This window comes from Mastigoproctus giganteus, unplaced genomic scaffold (genome assembly GCF_048544385.1).
Source record: "Mastigoproctus giganteus isolate SK-2022 unplaced genomic scaffold, ASM4854438v1 scaffold_15, whole genome shotgun sequence".
Lineage (NCBI taxonomy): Eukaryota > Metazoa > Arthropoda > Arachnida > Uropygi > Thelyphonidae > Mastigoproctus > Mastigoproctus giganteus.
The window spans coordinates 6,472,680-6,495,376 of record NW_028328292.1 but is presented as its reverse complement, the minus strand read 5'-3'; the positions used below and the strand labels follow the sequence as shown (position 1 = coordinate 6,495,376).

Here is a 22,697-nt window from a genome sequence, read left to right as displayed (position 1 = left end):
ATATATTATAATCATTAAAATATATTCAAATCCATTAATGAAATGTGTTTAAATAATTATTAGACCTCGGATTATATGCAAATGCATACTGTGGCCATTGTAGTCATTAGTGCATATAACACAAATATTATAAGCAATACTGCATGTTCCTTAACTTGATCATGTTTCCAAATGTTGATCTCTGAACTATGTAAGAAGTCACGGTAATGCAATTAAATTAGCAGGGGGTAATATTTCACTGAGCGTGGGAAACATTTTAATGCTGTTTTGCTATTCGTTCTCATGCTATTGACTACATCAGATAAAACATTTTATTAAACTTACCAAAAATTAAATCTGTCACAAAAGTTCATATTGAATCATGGAAAAGATTTTACTACAGATTGCATTATTGTGTTCTGTGGTGTTTGTGAAAAGAAGGTCCCATGAAAGAAAAACTTAGAGATTGACCACTGCACATTATGGCCAAGCAAAAGAAAAATTTCCAAAGTAGTCACTTTTAACCAAGCCATGTACTTCAAAAGAAAAGCAATTTTTTCAAAGGATTTGTGTCTTGCCCTGGAAAGCAGCAATATCCCATTAACTTAGTTCGATAACTTTAACTTATTGAAACAAATTAAACAATCGAGTCCTCAAGCAATTTTTGAAAATATATAGTATAAATTATCTTGAGAAAAAATTACCTTAACACTATTTATGATGACATTATTTGCAAAATTCATCAGGATATTATAGAAAACACATTTGGATGTTCGCTGACGAAACGGCAGACGTTTCTGGTCCCTATATTGCACATTTTACACGTGGAAAATTAGTTCCAAGACCATCGCATCTGTATTGCTTGCTTGTAAGGGCCTCAAAGATAATTCACCTTTATGAGGCCCTTAACAAGCAAGTAATAACAGATACGATGGTCCTGCATCTAATTTTCCATATAAAATGTGCAATATAGGGATCACAAACGTCTGTCATTTCGTCAACAAGCATCCAAATGTGTTTTCTCTAATTACTCTACAGTAGCAATATTTTATGATTTTTTGCAATTATTATGGCCAGAATCAACCCATAGTGAAAAAGTCTGCATTGCAAGTTTTCTATCCAAACCTGATCCGTGTTACTTGCTTAGCCCGTGGCTTACATTTGTTGGCAGAGGCAGTTTGGGAGAATTTTGGTGAAATTTTCTAGTACAAAATAAAAAAAATTTTTTTTTTTTTTTATATCAGAAGTTCCTTCAAGAATAGCAACTTAAAGAAATATGCTACCTACTCTTCGTCTCCCACAAGTTGGGAGAGGAAGAGTAGGTAGAGGAAGAAGAGGAAGAGAGGAATTCTGTTTTCACAAGTTGGGGAACGTGGTTACAAGCAGCATCATTTTATGCTAAAAATTTTGATTCTATAAAAGAATTTGTTGATTCCTTGGATACTAGGCATTCAGCGGCTACTGGTAGTGCTAAGGCAATGCTTTCCCATTCTTTGGGTAGAAAGCATTTATTGTTCATCCAGTCCCATTTCAGCTGGTTACTTAGTTTTATAACCGAACTTGAAATGTGGAGACTTTCTTTGAGTAGCACAATTCGAGAGAGACAGAAGAATCATGTATTGTTAATAAAAATTATTCCAGATGTGAGTTGAAAGGAAAACTTTCAAAAAAAGATGTTAAAACTTTTCATAAATGGTTTTATTACTTTAACATGCTGAATACAAAGAAATTGTAGTGCATATTTGACTTGTTTTTCAGTGCATATAATCTGATGTCTAGTAATTATAAATGGGGGGGAAACAGTTATCCCTTAATAAATAATTTATATAAACTCAAATTCCAATTTAAAGGATCCACAATTTAATGTGGTAAGCTCAATTATATCAATTAATCTTACAAATTTGTACGGTTTTAAATCTTCCATCACATTATGGCACTTCCTCAAAGAATTATGACTCATTTTGATAAATAGCTTGGTCATATAACACATTCTACATCTTGTAAAACACGCAAAGCTGCAGTGAACATTGAGGGGTGATCAAAAAAAAAAAAAAAGATTAAGACAAATTAAATTAAAAATATATAACACTGCTTTCCTAAGCTTCTGATGGTTATTCTATTCCTTTTTTTGATATAATTCTGATCATGTTCAATACCTTTCCCATCGCTCTATCCATTTTCTAAGTACTTCAGAGAAGTCATTGTTTGTGAGACAATTTAAGAGACCTTGAGTAACACAACTCAGTCAATAAAAAAAAAAAGCAAACTTTAGTTCATCCTTGTGCTTAGGAAATAGAAAAAAGTAACAAGATATAAGCCGTAAGGAGAGTGGGAAACTGTTTTGATGCTTCAACTCATGTAGTGTTTCTTCAACTGGAGGCTATGTGTACACTCTTGCACTGTTGTAATGCAGTAACCATCTGAACATTTTCAAAGCAGGTCTTTTCTAGCTCACTTTCTGATTCAATTTCTTTAGAAGTTCATTGTAATATTGTCCAGACCCAGTACATTTTTCCCCAGTATGAACTTAAAATGCCATTCTTACTGAAAAGGGTCAAATGCTTGCCAGCAGACTTCACATTGTGCCTCCTTTGGAAGTGAAGATATCCTATGCTTCCACTACAAATTTTGTTGTTTTGGTTCAAGACCACAGTGGTGAATCTATGAGTCATCTCCACTTCAAGAATAGCAACTTATAGCAATTTGATTATTTTGCTTAAAAAATAATTTGTTTTTTTAAGTGTTTTTTCAGCAAACACAGATATCAACAATAAATAACCTTCCTTTGTTCAGGAGTAAGGAAGTGTAGAACCCAACATGAACAAACAATTATGTCATTCCTAAATGTTCTTTCAAAATGCTTTGTGTGCTCCCACAACCAATATCAAAAGCCTCTGCAAGTTTTCTGACTGTAATTTGTGTCTTTGAGGACGACTGAATATGTACATATGCTGTATCAGTTATTGATGTGATTAGTGCTGCACATAAGTGGAACTGCTTATGCCATTTAAATAGTGATTCTAAGAGCAGCAGATTCCCATGGTCTTTTTGCAAAGTTGTAATGTTTCTACTGGTGTTTTGTTCAGTAAGACACAGAATTTCACACTAGCTTGCTGTTTTTTTTTCATTTTCCTTGTATATTATCTTTGTTTGAGTAGGATCTGGTTTTCAGACATTACTAGACTGGTAGAGACAAAAAAAAAAAAAAAAAAAAAAAAAAGTCAGAGATAAATATCTGATTGGTTTAAATTTATATAGTTTTCATTAATAATTTCTACATTTTGTGTAATGTAATTGGTCTCAACCTTTTTTTTTTTAATCAACCCTTGCACATAAATAACACCACACAATTTGATATACTTTCATAAAATGAGATAAAAAATTTATCTTGTAAAAAGACACAGTATGGAATTCTGTTTTGTTTATACAAATAATTAATACTATGCAAAAGCATGTTTGTTTTTTTAACTAGAAAAACAAAAATATAAATATATTCATTATAAAAATATGATACCATCCAATAAAAATATTACAAACAATTAAAAAATTGCACTTGGCATGATATAAACAGTAAAAATTACCTAACCATTACACTAAGTTATGTATCTAATCACATATTTTTGCTAAAAATTGCAGGTGGATTTATAAGCATTGTCTGATCCCAAAAATATATGCATAGCCATCAGATGTGTTTATGGTAAAATTTACATTACATTGAGCAAGTTTTACTGATATATATATATATATATTTTTTTTTTTAACATCTGTTATATACTAGGAAACCTCAAACTGCTTCTTCTTCCTCTTCTGAATATGAGATGACATGATGCATATGGTTTTTTCCTTCATCTAATGGCAATGGAACCACCCAATGTCCTGATTTTATGTGGGAACTAAGGTCAGCTGATAGAGTTCTTTGTAGTGGCCTTCCTTGTAGTTTTGTTTCCAAGGTTTTACTGGCATGCTCAGCCACAGTCAGCATTTTTTTTGTTTTCTGTAAAAACAGAAAATATCTTGAAAAAATAACTTTAGGTCAACAGAGAACTTCATTTCATTGTATTTACATGGGTTATGTGGAAACAAATAGGTATTTTTTTAGATATGATACAATGTAAATTCATTATACACCTAAAACAAAAAATATACATGGTGATTATAAAGTTTCCAAAGATTTGGAACAGGTGTAGCATTAGTTGAGGCATATGATGCAAGAAAGCAAGCGTATAACTGGACAATAAGCAGACCTAAATGTAATTTATGAAAATGCGAAACAGTGGTCCCAGGACTGATCCTTGAGGGTTCCCACTCCTGACATTACACCAATCTGAAGAATATCCATTAATCACAACTCTCCGCCTTCTTGCTCTGCAGCCACCCAGCAATTCATCTTAGAATCTTACCAGTAATCCCAACAATATCGAAATCGTTCCTACATCCAGCTCATGAGTAATTGTGTCAAAATAGCCTATTAAGTTAGTTAAACATGATTTTTCTTTAAGAAAAAACAAAAAAAAAAACCCACGTTGTTTGTCGTTCAGAATGCCATATCTATCTAAATGTCCCTGGATTGCACTTTTTAATCATTGCCTCTAAAATTTTTCCTACCACTGAAGTTAGACTAACCAGTCTATAGTTACCAACTTTACTCTTAGAACCACCTTTATGTATATGCAATAACACTGGCACTTCTCCAATCCAAAGGAATCTCTCCGAGTCCAAAGATTAACCTCAATGGTTCAAATACACTTCCTGGCAATCTCCCTTTAAACTACTGGGTAAATGCCATCAACTCTATGAGCTTTACTTGCCTTTGTGCTCAAAAGTTCTTCTAATAAACAATCATCTGTAATTACAAAATCACTAATTTCATGACTCAAGCTCACTCACACAGCCTCTTCTTGGAACAGTAAAGAGCGAAGCAAAGTACCTATTCAATTCATCCATAACATCAGCTGGGTTATCTAAGAATTTCCCACACCTCAATGTACATGGTCCAGGTGCCAAGTGATCATGTATAGTTGTTGGTTTTGTGATTATCATTGTGACTGTTTTGAAGCAATAAGTCTTTTGTCGATTGTTTAGTTCCCAACTAGACAAGTTGCTTGAAGAAGCTCTGCCTCCCCACGGTCTGGGCCGAGTCCCCAGCTGGCAGAAAGAGCTTTTTGGCAATTTTGTTCTAAATTCCGTGGATTGTTTTTGAATCTGGTTGTTCTTTGCTGTGATTTCGAATTCTGTCTGTTACTAACAAAATTATTATGCCTCGAACAAGGAGGAAGATTCCTCAACCTCCAGTAGAAGTACAGGAGACCTCAGAAGAGGAAGTTTGTGTTTTACCAACAAAGAAAATAGGTACCGGGGTGAGTCCAGGGCTTCCTGTCTCCAGTCCTGTAACAAAGCAAATAGGTGCCAAGGTGAGTCCTTGGCCTCCTGCTTCCAGTCCTGGTGTGCAAAATGACAACAGTGATCTAGACATGACTGTGTTTAGAGAACTGAATAATTACCAAGAAAAACTACGGATATGTATCTTGACCCTACATGATGCAACCGCGTCTGATGTTGCACATTGCATGTGTTATTGGAATAAGATGATGCAAGTTGTACAGAAGGTTATGGCTGAAAATAATGCACTAAAAGCGAAGCTGGAAGTGCTGTTAGATAAGCGAGTCTCACCTACCAGGACTTATGCTGATGTAGTTCGCCCTCTAGAACAAGAAAAAGTCAAGACAGACTATAATCCTGAAGGCTAGGACTGAGAGATACCAGGTAAAAGCAGAATTGGTGGGGTGGAATCACCCCAGTTCTGCTAACAGTAAGAGTTATTGCTGTCTGTCCAATTCGAAATTGGCATGTGGTTGTTGAGGCTGTAACCGAGAATGATATTAAGAAGATAAGGGAATGTCCACGTACAAGAGATGGGGCTGGAGGTAGAAAGACCCTCCGACAAAATCCCCGGCTTGTGGTGTTTGATGTAAGTCACTAAAGAACATTTTCTAGAACTTTGGAGAAGGAACTTGGCTGATGGTGGATTAACAAGAGATCAAGTTTCTTCTGAGGTTACAGTGCTGTCAAAAAATAAAGCAAGAAGTTCTTCTGGTATTAACTATGTGCTGGAGGTATCCAGCAGAAAAAGACATAAATCATTCGAGAATTTATGTTTATTGGAGCTCTCATTAGGTTCAGGACTTGCTGACCTCAACCCAGTGTTATAGATGTATGTCAATCAACCATGTGGCCTAGCATTGTGTTCATTAGGTTCAGGACTTGCTGACCTCAACCCAGTGTTATAGATATATGTCAATCAGCCATGTGGCCTAGCATTGTGGGGCAGAAGAGTTCTGCGGGTATTGTGCTGGAAGGAGCCCACGTGTACAGGAATTGTACAATGAAATATGAGACACCAAAGTGTGCAAACTGCTGGCAGAGGAAGTCTCCGTCGGCTCATGAGGCTGTTGATAAGATCTGCCCAGATTATGCCCGAACAGTCAATATTTTGAAAAGGAGGACTGACTTGGGTGACCTCTTGGGTTGGCAGCAGTGGCCTTTACCGTAGGTTTGCAATGGTTTGGTTCCATCTACCAGTGCCTGCAGATGTTCCGTCAATCTGAATGTCAGATAATGGGTCGTGGGCCAGTGGTCCTGGGCTTAGTGTGGCTCTGATGTGTAAAAAGTTTTTCATATGAGTTGTATGAACTGTAAAGAGGAGGATGTCTTCTCTGAATAAGTTGCTTAAATGAAAATAGATTTCAATTTAGATCTGTTTTTAAATTGTCTGACTGGGTGTCAGACTGGTTTTGTTAGATAGGGAGACCTACGTCCTCGTGGTGGGGACGGAGACACCATCCCCACTGCAAGGTTAGAGGTTCTAAAACATTTTATGTTCTGTTAATGGTCAAAGATTGACTGTCATTGACTGTGATATTGCTAACCAATAAAAGTCTTTTTTTTGATTTGGTAGTTGTTGGCGCATCGGCTTCTGTGGCCATATTGCACCTCCCAAGGTTTTTGCAGTACTTTGATCCAAGCCCGAGGCGGGAATTGAACCCGCGACCTTTGGGTTGCCGGGCAGGTACTTTACCCACTCGGCTAGCCCGGTCGGCCAATAAAAGTCAATGTAAAAATCACAGCAAGGGTAGATAGTAACATACAGGCGACAGCCTAGGAGGCTACATAAGGTCAAGTTTTGATACATGAACATGACCCTCAATGTACATGTAATAGTTTCAGCTTACCTGTTTCCCTAAGTTTTCTCTCCGCAGTAACAAATGTTTTATGATTTGGTACTTGGCAAATTGGAAATTTTTTGGCATATCAGTGAACAGCAACTACGAAACTTGTATAAGCCTCACATAAATTATAATCATATTAGTGGCCATGGAGTTTTCAATGGAAAAAAATAATTAAATAATAAGAATAAGCAGACACACATTGTAAAAGATTTATTCATACTAGTAAATTTTTGCTTATTATTTTTTAACATTGCAATCCTTGCAGTCATTTTGTAAAACTCAAAGAGCCATAGCTCCACAACCATTTCGAACTGGAGACAAGTTCATATAAACATTTTTCATTGTTCAGGCCCTGAATCAAATCTGAAAATACAACCCCACATGTTATGAAGCACCATGTACTTTCAGTTTCAATTCAGTGCCTAAAAACGAAAAAAAAAAAAAAAAAAAAAAAAAAAAAGTTCATATAAACACATGGCCAAAATTATTCTGTTTTCAAATTACAGCCTTTTGTATGTTCCAGAAATTATCTAGTAAAAAATGCCTGTTGGTCTCTAGACAGGCAAATCACATTACAACAGTACCTACCATTTTATTTAGCATGTATTGGTCATGCAAAAATGTGAAATTCCTCTGTGCCCAACAAAAATTTGAAAAATCAGCAAAAAATAATTCAAAATTGTTCACTTTTTATGCCACCTATCATTTCAATCATAACTAAATTCCAGTGCCACCTACAAGACCACCACTAATGACAGCAGTATTATTACCAAGAAGTTAACTGCTTTCAGTAAGAAACTAAAAATCAACTTCAATAATTACAAATTTCTTTATGTTTACTTCATACCTAAGTTCCACAAAAACTCCACAGGTTTCAAGTTCATCACTTCTTACAAGTAAAGTGACGCCCATAAACCTGGCAAAACTTTAGAAAGGTTACTTAAACCTATCATGGACATCCTTCCTGATAGTAGAACAATTAACAATAATAAAAGCAGAGCAATACTAAGTGTTACAAATGAGGATTCTTTGGAACTGAACAACAAAGTATTAGACCATATTCCCGGAGAGGAGACTGTTTACAAAAGTGTGGATACTGTAGCAAGCGATGAACCAAGTGAGCATCTGGCATACCCTGAAGAATTTCTCAACAGCTTAATACCAATAGGAATGCCTCCTCACAAGCTAAAATTGAAAGTAGGTGGTATAATCATGCTACTACGGAATCTTATGCCATCAAGGGAATTCTGCAATGGAACAAGATTGATAATTATGTGTCTACAAAGACACATCGTAAAGGCTCGCAAAATAGATGGATTGAACTTACTGTTCTTATACCGTGCATACCTCTTATTCTATCTGATACAAATATGCCTTTCAAATTGAAAATAAGACAGTTTCCTATACGTTTTGCATTTTCAATGACCATAAACAAGCCACAGGGGCAGACTTTAGAAAGAATATGCTTATACCTTCCGAAACCTGTATTCAGTCACGGGCAACTATGTTGGTCTCTCAAGAGTTAGATCAATGGACTCATTAAGTGTTGTATCTGAGAAAAATGAAATTTTTAATTGTGTTTATAATTATGAATAAATAAATAAAATGTGTTGATATTTAATTAATAACCTTTAAGATATGATGCTGATGGCATATGTTATGCCGGGTACAACTAGTTAATTACAGATTATTCTCAGACATTTTGTGGTACTTTCCTGTACCACTTCTTCAGTGACTGTAAAGACAGCATAACTGTGGTGATATGATTTACATAAAGCTGTTAATTTTATGTAAATCATATCATCACAATTCACCCAAATTTACCTATTCTGCTGACTTTATAGTCATTGAAGTAGTGGTATAAGAAGTAGCACAAAATGTCTGAGAATAATCTGTAACTCTAAAAAAATTAAAGGCAGATTACACTCCAAGCAGGTTTAAGTGTTCATCATTTCACCAATTTCCAGACAGATAAGGAAGTTCATCCCATTAGTTATCAGTCTTGACCAATACTTTCCTTCTTTGTCATCAGAAATGTAAGACTGGGTTAGGAACCCTTTTAATGTGCAAGAAAAACAACTGACTGAACTACAGTGCAACTGAACTTTGAAGGTAAAATTCAATTAAGTGTCGCCTGACACGTTCTGGGTTTCAATAAGAAAAGAGTATCCTCTAATCTCAGGAAAAGCAGTGAACATCTTTCTCCAATTTAATTTCTTACCTCTGTGAACAAGCTTTCTCATGTTTGACAAACATTAAAAGCAAAGAAAGAAATTGTCTGCTGCCCGTCAAGGAAAAACTGAGAATGTCTGTCAAAAATTCAGCCAATAATTCATTATTTGCGCAAAAATAAACAAGCCCGAGTGTCACTCTGAAAGTAAACTTTATATTAACTCTGGATATGAACTTTATTATGATGTTTAAATGAAATTTATTTTGATTTGATATTTTCATATTAAAAAAAAAACTAGATAATTAAAAAAAAAACAGTAAAATGCTTTTTTTTCTTACAATGTAAGCCATACATATGACATATGTATGGCTTACATTGCCTTGTGTTGTGCATTTCATCTTCTAATATGACATGTATATAGAAAACATATATAACAATGACATATATAAAGAAGCTCTTTACAAATAATTTTCTTAACAATAAATTACTGGTAACTGAATTGCACTTCCAGTTCAACTTTTTCTGGCCTGTAAACACTTTCATAGGTAGAGGTTTCTCGGGATATGAAAAATTATTTTTGGGGTTCCTCCATGGAAAAAATATTGAAAACCACTGGCTTAAGGTTTGACTAGTGAAAGGGAATCCACAACAAATAATGTGACAAACTAACTATGCAACTCACAAGAAACTATCCTAATGTTGAGAGTTGAAATCAGGTCACTGTAGGCAATTTAATATTAGACATTAATTAGACGTTGAAAAGGAAGAAGAGGGATAATAGCACCACCTTATGAATAAATTCAATGATTGAAGATATAATAACTACTTCTGCGAATCTAATGAATAATATAGATGTAGTTCTCGACTTTACGAGTTAATTTGTTCCTAGCGTGCATTCGTAAAGCGGGAATTTATTTCCCATAGACAATGTTAAAAATAGGGGTTACGTTATCAACAATAAAATTAGTCAGCTAATTAGTTTATGTTTAAACAATGATTAATTTATCCAAAGAAATGAAAATGTAGCCTGTAAAATCAAGCAAATTATAATAATAGAGAAATTATTTACGACTTACAAATGTTAAAGAATGTTTATTCTTCATCATCAACTAAATTATTGGCTCGGCACTCGTTGGTTTGTTGCACAAGGAGTCGTCTTCAGAAATGTTTCAAGAGGCGTTTGTTTCCAAGATAATCTTCTCTTTTAATTATAATTTTCACGATTGCATGCATAAGCATTTTTTAACGGCACACAAATTGCAACTAACATGATTCGTGTGGAGTAGCAAGTTAACGAAGCTTTAAAAAAAAAAAAAAAAAGCAATGAAGAGAAGATCCTGAAAATTTATTTATATTTTTTTTAAACACATTTCATCATAATAATAAAGTAAAAAACCACACAATTCCAGCTATAAGTATTTTCACAAATGTGAGAAGATCGAGTTTACTACCCATTTATAATTGCTTGCAGTAACAGAAAAGCCCAATAAATCGGAAAGTGCAAATTGTTTTTATTGTTTTATGGTAGTGACCTGCAGAAATGTGCTTTAGAAAAATATCACAAAGGCATTTAAAATTGATTCTTATAACAGAACATATGATAACGATGAAAGTGTAGTGCATTTTAATGATTTGAATTGGTTACTAATACAATTTACAAACCACGCTCACGACCTTTAATATGGCCTTAAGGTCATATAAAAACTTGTGACCTTAAAAATAACATTTTAGAGAGATAAATAGCTTAGTTATACAGCGAAAATTTCAATTTCCGAGATCTTGAAACGAATTACCAAAAAACAATGTGTTATTGGGCTCACGTTACAATATTTTAACGATACGATGGTGTCTCTGGAACTGATTAATATCGTAAAGCGGGGGTACACTGTATTGTATAGCTATGCACGTGATTTGGAATGCGGTATTTATGAATGTTTAACATTCATTCTTTGCAATTAATGTTCATATTTTCAATTTTGTTGATACTTGATACTTGGGGAGAAAAAATTCGTAAACCCGGGAACTCGTAAAGCGAGAACTGCCTGTATATTTGTTTATATACATGGATGACCTCTGGAAACTAGGCAAAAACCAGTTGTAATCAGCTTCTGCACTAAGTGGGGCTCTGCTGTAGTAACCTTTCCTCTTCAAGAGGAACTTGTGGATGTATGATGACTCTTTCTATGATTAAAGCCAGCCCCTTTCAAAATCAGCCATGTGGTAGGCTATGGCATACCACCACATTATCTGATGCCACAGAGACCATAACAAAACCAACTCCAAAAACTGCTGTTAAAGGAAGACCTGCAACTAGGTGGATGGATGGCATCAGCAAACTTTTGGACATAACATTTTGTGATACCACTAGTATAGCACAAGATCGATGCAGTTGGAGGAATTTGTTGGTAGCCACAACAGCTCCTCAAGGAACTATGTGACTGGAAGAAGAAGACAGAATGATGTACTCGACGCTTGTACAACAGTTATGTACTTTTTATAGCTTGTTTATAGCTCAAAAATGGCATGCAAGCAGATACTTTTTAAGCTATCTTTAATATAATTAGTATCTTCAGCTATCATTAATTACTTATCACTGGCATGCCAGAACAAGAATATGAAAAATGTTCTTAAAAGAAAAATTACTTAATAGGTGGAAAGTATATACAGTATTTACCTCGAGAGTACCATGCAAACAATACTTTTCCCTTTCTAATGTTGCTAGTCTATCTGTTAAATCTTCCAATTCCATTTCCCTCTCTTTTTGCCACAATTCTAATTGCTCTCTCTGCCTTCTTTCCTGATTTAACTTAGCAGTCTGTTCCTCTTGGAATTTCTCCAGTTCTTCTCTGCGTTCCCATTCTTCCGCAAGCATTCTGTGGCACACAAAGGCATTTATATATTAATTTTTAGATTTCAGTTCTGCAATGGATATGATCATAGTCATGTATATTTATATGATTTCAAATATTTATATTTGAAAGTAGTGAACAAAATGATATAGAAATGAATAAATGCCTTAATTAAGCACAGTATAAAATACATAACATATAGGCCTCTGGTTAATAAATAAATCAAATAAATTTATTAATAAACAAAAAGGAAATTAAGATTTTAAGAATAAGACTTCACCCCCCCCACAAACAAAGAGCAAAGTTATCAGCTTATTGAATCTATGTAAACAGATTAAATGGTTTAAATTATTTACCCAAGCCCAAATAACTCAATCTGGAATAACATTTAACAAAGTTTTAAATCAATTTTGGTTCTGTTTAAAAAATAAGAAAAAAAAGAAAATAGGATAAAATTAAAAAACTGGGCACTTTTTGATTACTGATTTGACTTTTAATGTCCACAATATATTCCTAATGTTGCAAAATTACAATAAAATTTAATACCTTAAATGGAAAACCTATAAAATGTTAAATATCTAATACCAAGGATCAATTCACTGTTGGCAGTCATAGTGAGCAGAAATGTTTTCATAGTTCTGCTAAGTCTAAAGTACAAGGAGAGGATAGTGATTAGAGGTTACATAATTGCTTTTAACTAAATTATTTAATATACTGTAAAGTTTATTTTGATTTTTTTTTTCCTGTAATAGTTTGTAAATTTCATTTTTATAATATTATAAATATAAATTTTCAAAAAGTTATTTTCTGTGATATTTAGTAAATTTAACAATGGTTTTGACAAGATCTACCTTGAACACTTTGTCAGAGGGTATCATGACTCATACAAAAAGAGCCGAGAGCGATTTCCAGGAGAATCATTATTTTGTCATTTGCAGAACCTGTGGCATGAATTCCAAGGTCAACATAGTCGATAATCATAGCTCATCTGGTGATTCTTTTCTTTGTCGCAGTTGCACGAAGTGTATCAATCTAAAGTTAAAATTTGGTGCGTTCCTAGAAAAATTTGAGTCACTGAAAAAAAGGGTGCTTGTCAAGGACTCGAGACTCTAGTAACCTACTAAGTCATGCACTCCTGATTCGGGCCCCAGAACAGAATAACTAAGTACAAACTGCTCTGGTTCAAAAGGACTTGGTTCTAGTTCTATTAGAAGACTCCAATGTCATGGAAACTGAAAATTTTTTTTGTAATAAGGATAGGTGGACTAGAACCAGGGTTATGTCTGCTGAGAGCAACAATTAATGAAGTTACTAACAGATTGTCATATTTTAAGGGAGGTAAAGGAATATTATTATTCATGTGGAGACTAATGATATTAAGCACACACGATCTGACGATTTGTTAGAAAATATAGGACCATGTTGAAGAAATGCTGCAAGTTAGGACAAAATGTCTATTGTCTGCAATTCTGTCCAGGCACGATAGGAGAGATTACATGCTGAAAGCCTTGTGGATAAACATGAGACTTGAAGGACTCTGCAAGGCTTTTTGGGGGGAAATTTTTATCAGCTTGGCCCACACTTGTAGGTAGAAGGAATCTGTTTCGTAGAGACACAATACATTTAAACAAAGGTAGTGCAAGCGTTTTTTTTCCAGTATCATTAAGGATACCTTAATGATACTGGCTATCATTAAGGGAAACTACTAGTTTGGAGGGACAAGGGTAATGTAGATACAGCTTTATCTGATGATATTGGTCAAAGTAATGCTTGCATATACCTCAAGAGTTCTTGTTGTTACCACAAAAAAATCATATTAGCAAGATGTTCTGAGAGCAGAAACGTTTCAAATGAGCAGGTAGCTAGTGCCAGGGAAGCAAGCTCAAATAACTTCAAGGGGTGTGTGTAGGGTAGTTAAAACAATAACAGCGTCTTAATTGTTTATACAGTAATGTCAGAAGTGTTGTCAAAATGAGTGAATTCAAACTGTGGGTTAGGATAAGTAACACTGACATAATAGGGCTTACGGAAATGTGGTGCCACCTGGAAATAGGGGATGATGAGTTTCAGTAGGTACACTGAAAGGACAGAATTCATGGGATACCTGGTTCCTGGGCAACACAACACTGTCACCCCTCTCACTACTGGCCAAACCCACCACTAGTTTGGCAGGTATATAGGCACACTCACTACATCACTGCATTCATGTAGACGATAATTCAATGTCAATATGGATAAACATTGTGAGTTAACAGACTTTGAAAGAGGGGGCGATAGTGGGTGCCTGACGCATGGATCACTATCACAGAGGTGGTACAGAAATTGCACTATCCCCATTCAACAGTATCAAGAGTGCATCAGGAATACGGCATTTCCAGAATAACATCTCATCGTGGACAGCACTGTGGGCGGAGAAAGGGGTGGATGAACGTGACCATCGAGTTGACGTCTGTCTTGCATTGTTTCAGCCAACCAGAGAGCACAAATCACTGCCGACTTCAACAAGGGAGGTGCCAGAAATGTCTCCGCCAAGACCATCAGGCGATCATTAGCTGCAATAGGTTGTGGGAGCCACCAACCCACCAAAGTCCCATTGCTAACACCACGATGCAGGGCTCTATGCCTCAACTAGAGGAAAGAACATCGGCACTGGACCTTGGGTGATTGGAGACAGGCCTCCTGGTCCAATGACTCCCATTTCCAGTTATTTCGAACGGACGGGGAGGGTGAATATCTGGCGGAAACGCACAAAGCTATGCACCTCTTGTGTCAACAAGGAACTGTTCAGGCAGGCGGATGGTCAGTAATGGTCTGGGGCATGTTCAACTGGCAGACGTTAGGACCTCTGGTACTCTAGATCAGGGATTCTCAAAGGGAGCGATATTGCCCCCAAGGGGACAAAAAAAATCATTACAATGGTTTGTTGCCCCTCCAAAGTTCATCCCTACCCGACATCTTATTCCTTAATATTTAATTTCTCTCATTGGGTTTTCTTTTCCCGAGACAACTTATTTTTAACGTATAGGTATATTACATTAGGAGTGAGCGAGAAATTTTGATAAAAGGAAGATAGTGGACGAGATTTAATTCAAACACCTTTGCTTTTCATAGTCATTAAATGCCTAAGTGCTTTCAGAGGTGATGTCTCCGTAATCCCTGGCGTTAGTGCCTTTCCGACAACTGTGACCTTGGCGGCGGAGTGTTGGGTGTGGTTTATTTATTTCTTATTTTGTTTCATTGGTCAATATATGAGGCATGGATGGGATGCAGAAATGTTTCAGTCTATTGTTTCTGGACGTTAATGCACCACAAAAAAATGAAAAGACAAGGCTGCAAAAACACCTGATGCAAGTTTGGCAGGAGCGTTGGGCCAACTCAAATAAGGGAAATATCACCAGGAAATTCATTCCGAACATCGACAGGATGTACCCCAGTCCCCCAACTTGGTTTCAACCTGGCTTATATACCACCTATTTATTGACTGGTCACGGGGCCTTTAAAGCCAAGCTGGCAGCGCTGGGGATTGAGGTGGATCCGAGATGTGCCTGTGGGGAGCTTGAGTGCTGGGAGCACATTATGTATGATTGCACCCATTATGAGGACCTCAGGTGCAGACTGATCACTGCAATACACTACCTCCCCAAGAACTTGGAATCACATCTATTGGACTCACTTGAGGAATACAGGGAGCTAAAGGAATATGCCCAAAAACTATTTGGTAGGCGTAAAACACTGATAGCCATCTACAGAAGAAGATAAAAAAAAAAAAAAAAAAGGAGACACAGAACACGCGTGGAGATGACTCAAGGAGAACCTCGCCCAGGAACCTGCTTACTACTAATCATCTAAAACCAGCGATCGCAAGAATAACCCCATGGAGCTGCGGATCTTTCCATGATGAAGAGAACCACAGCCATAGCTAACAGACCAACAATGGACCTGACCAGTGTTCCTAGCTGAGGAAAAATATGGCTATCAATGACAGAGAAGACCAACGAAGATAGAGAAACTCCAAGTTGCTGCCTCAACGGAGCCATATTGGCTCTATGCTCTGCACTCTCTTGTGCAGTGCAATTCTTTTACTCCCACTCCCGGCAGGGGAGGGAGGTGACGGCTTGCTGTCGCCTCTCTTCCCTGCCACACCATTTCTTCCCTCTGGTGGGGCATGGGCATGCCTCACTGAAAAATTGGGGGTCACCTACCCTATCGACCCTCTTCTTCCTATTTCACCCCCCAGCCTTCACTCTCCCCTCCCAGCACTTTTTCTTGCACAGCGTATAGCCCTACACGTCCAAATTTAAAATACACCAAAAATTTTCGCCCAACCTTTTAGGCACTTTAGAAACAGGCTTTCAGCGTCAAACCCCATATTAGTGCTTTAATGTAAGTGATTTTAAATCAACCGCGGTCGTTCCAATTTTATTTTAGGTCCTAGCCACTAAAATCCCAGGAAAGTAAGTGGCAGGACCTGCCAGAGTACAATTGACTCAATGGTAACACCCGGCTAGCCTCCACGTGGCGAGGTATGGGCAACGTCTGGTCCCATTAGGGGCCTGGCGGCCAATAAGCCGGAGAAACAATGGGCACAACATATAACACTACTCATGACCCACACACTTCTAAATCTCTGGCTTTGACAGGGTACTGTCACCGATACATAGAACATTCGCGGAGATGGGAGAAATCCCAGGAGCCGCTAGACCCTCAATACCTCATACCTCATACCTCTATTGTTTCTACTTTCTAAGTGACAATTAGTATTGATTTATTGTTTCCTTGTGGAAGTGGTTTATTTTTGAACCACAGTGCTTTTGGGTTGACCTTGGCTATGAGAGTTAAATAAAAATAGTTTATATTTTTTTATTTAATTGCTCATGGTTTTATTGCAAGCCCATTCAACTCAAGACAGCCCATGTGTTTTTTGTGTAATAGTTCTTTTTCGAATGAGGCTATGAAACCATCACTTGTATAAACAACGTATTGTCTGGCTTTCTGTGTAAGGAATCACTATTGTATACAATTTATGTTAATAAAGAATCTTATTATTACTATCAAAACTTTTAGATCACTTAAAAAGGAAACATCCTGATTAAGTTGGTATTAAACATATCGAATATTTTAAAAATTTAAAACAGAATTCTGAGCAATGTAACACCGTTGTTTTCTTATTTAAGAAAAACACACAAACAAATGACAATGGAATGACAGTCTTATAAAATTGCAGAAATCATTGCAAAAACTGGTAGTGCTCATACAGTTACTGAGGCTGTTATACGAACGGCATTAGACTGTAATTTCAACAGTGATGCATCAAAATCCTTCCAGTATTTTAAAAGCATTGCCATTGAGCAATGATTCAATTTGAAGACAAACATGAGATGTTAGTTAATATTGGAGAGCAGCTAATTGACAAACTAAAAACGAGAAAATTTTCTATTCAGATTGATGAATCCACAGTCATTGACAATAAGGCCCTTCTATAATGGCATAGCTCATTATTTCAATCATGGTTTGATGAAAAACAAGTACCACTGGAACATTTGGTATCCTGTGCCACTGATGGTGCTACCTCCATGGTTGGAAGACAAAGGTTTTACAGCCCACCTAAAGGAAGTATGTACCAAAGTTCTTGCAATACACCACATTGTGCACCGACATCATCTGATTGGAAAAAAAAATATTAGTCCAGTTCTTTATCAATCTCTCAGTACAGTTATTAATACCATCAATAAAATAAAGTCACATAGCAAATATAATTGCCTTTACAGAAAATTTTGTGTTGACAATGAAGAAGTATGTGAGGCTTCGTTTACATTACAGAAGTCAGATGGCTTTCTAAAGGAAACTGTCTAACACGACTTGTAAACCTTTTTGATATGATAATTAGTTTTTTTAGAAAGCGAAGAAGACAGATTTAGAAAAGGAGATCAACACAAAAAAAATAACATATACTATACGGCTTCGATTTTCTGAAAACTTAATGAAGTATCACTTCAACTTCAAGCGAAATTAATTATGGTGATAGACTACAAATGCATATTAAAAGACTTCACTGAAAAATTGGAAATATTTGAAAACAATTTAATGAGAAAACAATTTCATGGTATGCAAAAGTTAGCTGAAATCAATGAATCTCTCACCGAGAATGATCTTAAGAATTATTCAGATCATTTGTGTTCTTTAAGAGATGAAATGAAAAATAGATTTTCAGATTTATTTTCTTTTGAAGTGAAGCCATGGAAGCTAGACCCAACTGGATGTGACGTAGGGTCTGCTAGTGAAGAAATTCAAGAACTCATAGAAAATGTAATGAAGAATGCAAATATAAATTTGAAAAGGGTGCAATTGCTGAGTTGTGGGGATCAAATAAACTTCTTTATCCAACAATGTGGTCGGATGTGGCCAAAGTAGTTCTTTGTTTTCCATCTTATATGGGTGAAAGTAGTTTTAGATCAGTAAATAAAATATTAACAAAGGAAAGAAACAGAACTGATATATGTTCAAGAGAAGACATTAGAATTAAACTTACTAACATCACACCAAACATCAACTTTTATCTAAGAAACATCAGGCAGAGGGATCCCTTAGAATAAAAGGAGTCAGTATAAAGTATTTTCTTGTTTAAAATTTCATGGGGGGCAATTAGGGAAAAAAAAAGTCAAAAAAGCCCTTTGGGAGCGATAATTAAAAAAAAAAAAAGGTTGAGAAACACTGGTCTAGATGCATCTCTGAATGGTCCAAGTTAAGTGTCCATTCTTGCAGACCATCTGCATCCTTTCATGCTCATCGTGCACACACAGGGCAATGGACTCTTCCAGCCGGACAATGTGCCCCCCACAGAGCCATGGAGACTAGAACATGGTTCTAAGAGCATTCTGCAGATTTTACCACCATGGAATGGACTCCTCGTTAACCGGATATGAACCCTGTGGAGCATCTTTGGGATGCTGTGGAAAGGTCTGTTCGAGCTTTGGATCCTCCACCCAGGAATGCGACAGAATTAACGACAGTGGTGCAGAATGCATAGATGGAAATCTGACTTTCTCCAGTCCAACTTTCCTAACAGTGAGGTAATTTTCCTTGGTGATTTTAATGTTCACAACTCCAGCTGCCTTCCGTTTTCTAGTCACACTGACCCAGCTGGTCGAGACAATCCTAACCATAGAGCCAACACACTTGATCTTTTTCTCACAAACAACCCTTCTAAGTACATGGTCAAAGAGAGTGGTTCTTTAGGTACCTCAGATCATAACTTGGTGATTGTCTCTTCTCCAATGGAGCCTTTATCTCATGGCTATTCCCAACCTCGTATTGGTTGGCATTACAAGAATGCAAAATGGGATGACCTGCGAGACTTCTTTTCTTCTTTTCCTTGGTCAGATTACTGTTTCAAAACTTCTGATGTTAACGTTTGCTCTGATCGTGTCAGTGAAATTATTCTTGTAGGAATGGAATCCTTTATTACACACTGCACTTTAAAATCCCGTCCCTTATCTAAACCTTGGTTTTCCAATAAATGTGCTAAGGCTATTCAAGAGAAGAATGTTGCATATCGTAATTGGCTTCTTTCCAATTCTTCAGTTTCATTTTCTGCCTACATGAAAGCTCGCAACAATTGTAAAGCAGTCATTAATCAGTTCAAACTAGATTTTGAACGGGCTAAGAGTAGAAAACTTGCTTCTTGTCCTAATGTTGGCTGAGCATTCTGGTCTCTTGCCAAAGCTATTGGCCGCAACTTTTGCTCATCTCTGCTCCCACCTCTGTCAAACCCAGATGGTTCTGTTGTCACTTCAGCCAAGGATAAAGCTGACCTGCTAGCATCCCATTTTTCTTCCAACTCATGTATTAATGATCTTGGTAAAACACCTCCCACCATTCCCAACACGCTCCATTCAATGCCTCCTGTGGTCTTCTGTCAAAAGGATGTCAGAAGAACTTCGACGAATCTTGATGCTAAGAAAGCTCCAGGTCCCGATGGTATTTCTCCACTTGTTCTCAAAACCTGTGCTCCTGAACTTACTAATGTTTTATGCCACTTTTTTCATTTTCTTATTCCAAAGGTGTTTTTCCTTCTGCTTGGAAATTTACTCATATCCAACCAGTTCCTAAAAAGGGTGATAAGTCTCTCGCATTCAATTATCGTCCCATTGCAATTACTTCTACTCTTTCTAAAGTAATTGAGAAATCAATTAACTGCCAAGTGAAACTACCTAGAAACCTTCCATCTGATCAACAATCACCAGTATGGATTCCGTCAGTGTCGATCCACTGGTGATATTCTGGCTTATGTTACCCATGGACAGATTCAATTAGCATTAGCATTAGTAGAGGCATTTGATGCAAGAAAGCAAGCTAATGCAGCATCAGCCAAAAAAAAAAAAAAAAAACCCACTTCCACTTCACCCCTCTGTTCGTTCAAAATACCTGTCCAGCTGAGCCTTAAACTTATTTAGGCTATCAACCTCCACCACAAGGGATGGCAGTCTGTTCCACCAACCAACCACCCGCTGGCTAAAGGCAAATTTCCGCACGTCTATCCTACATCTGTCTTTCCTCAATTTGAATTTATGCCCTCTCAGGTGATTTTTCTGAGCTAGAGGAAGAATCCCATCAGCATTGAGCATGCTTAAACCATTCAAGGCTTTATACACCTCTATCAGATCACCTCGCTGGTGCCTAGTCTCCAGACACTGTAATTTGCAAAACTTAAGCCTTTCTTCGTAAGAGCACCCCTTTGTTCCATTCACTAATCTTGTTGCCCTTCTCTGTACTCGTTCCAGGAGCTCTACATCCTTCTTGAAATGAGGCCTCCAGACCTGTATACAGTACTCTAGGTGTGGCCTGACCATTGCCTTATACAATGGAATAATCACCTCCTTATCCCTGCTGGAAAAATTCCTGTATATCATTGACAATACTCCATGAGCTACTCTTGCAGCCCGTCTGCACTGCTCAGAGAACTTCATATCTGCCTGCACAACCACCCCCAAGTCCCTTTCATTCTCTACCACTGTCAGTGTAGTACCACAGAGTTGATACGTTGCTCTGGGGTTGCTGTTTCCCATGTGTAGTACTTTACATTTGTCAATGTTAAACTTCATTTGCCACCTCTCAGCCCATCTGCTCAACCTTTCCAGATCCTGTTGCAGCAGCATAGTGTCAGTAGTGTCCATGACAACCCTGCCAACCTTTGTATCATCTGCAAACTTGGACATTAAGCTTGATATACCATCATCAATATCATTTATAAATACAGAAAACAACAATGGACCCAACACTGAGCCCTGAGGGACTCCACTAATAACATCAGTCCACGATGAGCAGTGTCCATTGATTACCACTCTCTGTCTTCTCCCCCTCAACCACCCCTTTATCCATAGCAGCAATTTGCCTCCAATGTCACACTGCTCCAATTTGTGTAGCAGTCTTCCATGTGCAACAGTATCAAAAGCCTTTCTAAGATCCAAGTATATAATATCAAAGTTATTCCCTGCATCCAGCTCTTTTGTGACTGCATCATAGTATCCAATCAAGTTGGTCAGGCAAGACTTCCCCTTAACAAAACCATGCTGTGTCTGAGCTATAACTGAAGTCTTGTCTAAATGATCCTGCAGTGCTTCTTTAACCAGTGCCTCCATTAATTTTCCTGGAACAGAAGTTAAGCTCACAGGTCTATAATTACTTGTTTCAGCCTTTGATCCTCCTTTGTGAATTGGGGTCACATTTGCACATTTCCAGTCCATGGGTACCTCCCCTGAGTCCAAGGAAGCTCTCATAACTATGGCTAAGGGTTTGCTTACTTCCTTTGCTGCCTCCTTTAATATAACTGGATAGATCCCATCCACCCCGGGTGCCTTTCTTGTGTTTATCTTCAACAGTTTCTCCTCCACTTTACTCCCAGTTATTTCAAGATTCTGTAGCTTACTGCTAGAGTTGAATACACCTCTGGCATTCCCCTTGCTGAATAACTCCTCATGTGTGAATGTCGATGCAAAATATTCATTTAGTTTGTTAGCTACCTGAGCAGGATCATCAACAGTTGACCCATCAATATCAAGTGGACCAATCTGATTCATCCCCTTCCTTCTAGAGTTTACATAAGTAAAGAACTCTTTGCTGTTTTTCTTTGCATCCCTTGCCAAGGATTTCTCGTAATCTGCCTTCGCCTGCCTAACCTCCTTTGTAACTTGGTTGCATATCAACTTGTATCTATCATAGGCTTCTGTGTCATGTGTTAATTTGTAAGTATCCCATGCATTTTTCTTCTCTGCCATATGCCTCATTAGTTCATCTGACATCCATTTTGGCCTAAACCTTGAACAATATTTCTTAGTTGGTATGTAAAGCCTAGTAGCTTCCAAGATAAGTTCTTTGAATGCTTCCCATTTTGAATTTGCTGTTGGTAACATCATCAGTTGGTCCCACTGTATAGAATTTAAATACTGTCTCAGTCCATCGTAGTCGCCTTTA

General features: G+C 37.0%; 1 protein-coding gene across 1 annotated transcript in view; it reads right to left on the bottom strand.

Moving 5' to 3' along the window:
• Positions 1 to 3,751: 3,751 nt before the first annotated feature.
• The window catches only part of LOC150074927 (switch-associated protein 70-like), a 92,585-nt gene continuing 73,639 nt past the window's right edge, over positions 3,752 to 22,697 (bottom strand). Inside the window, exons 7-8 of the mRNA XM_090389340.1 lie at positions 12,053 to 12,251; positions 3,752 to 3,973 (exon numbers count right to left, since the gene is read on the bottom strand). Coding sequence (XP_090245466.1) covers positions 3,764 to 3,973; positions 12,053 to 12,251 — 409 coding nt within the window. The 3' untranslated portion in view covers positions 3,752 to 3,763. The remainder of the gene's footprint in view (positions 3,974 to 12,052; positions 12,252 to 22,697) is intronic.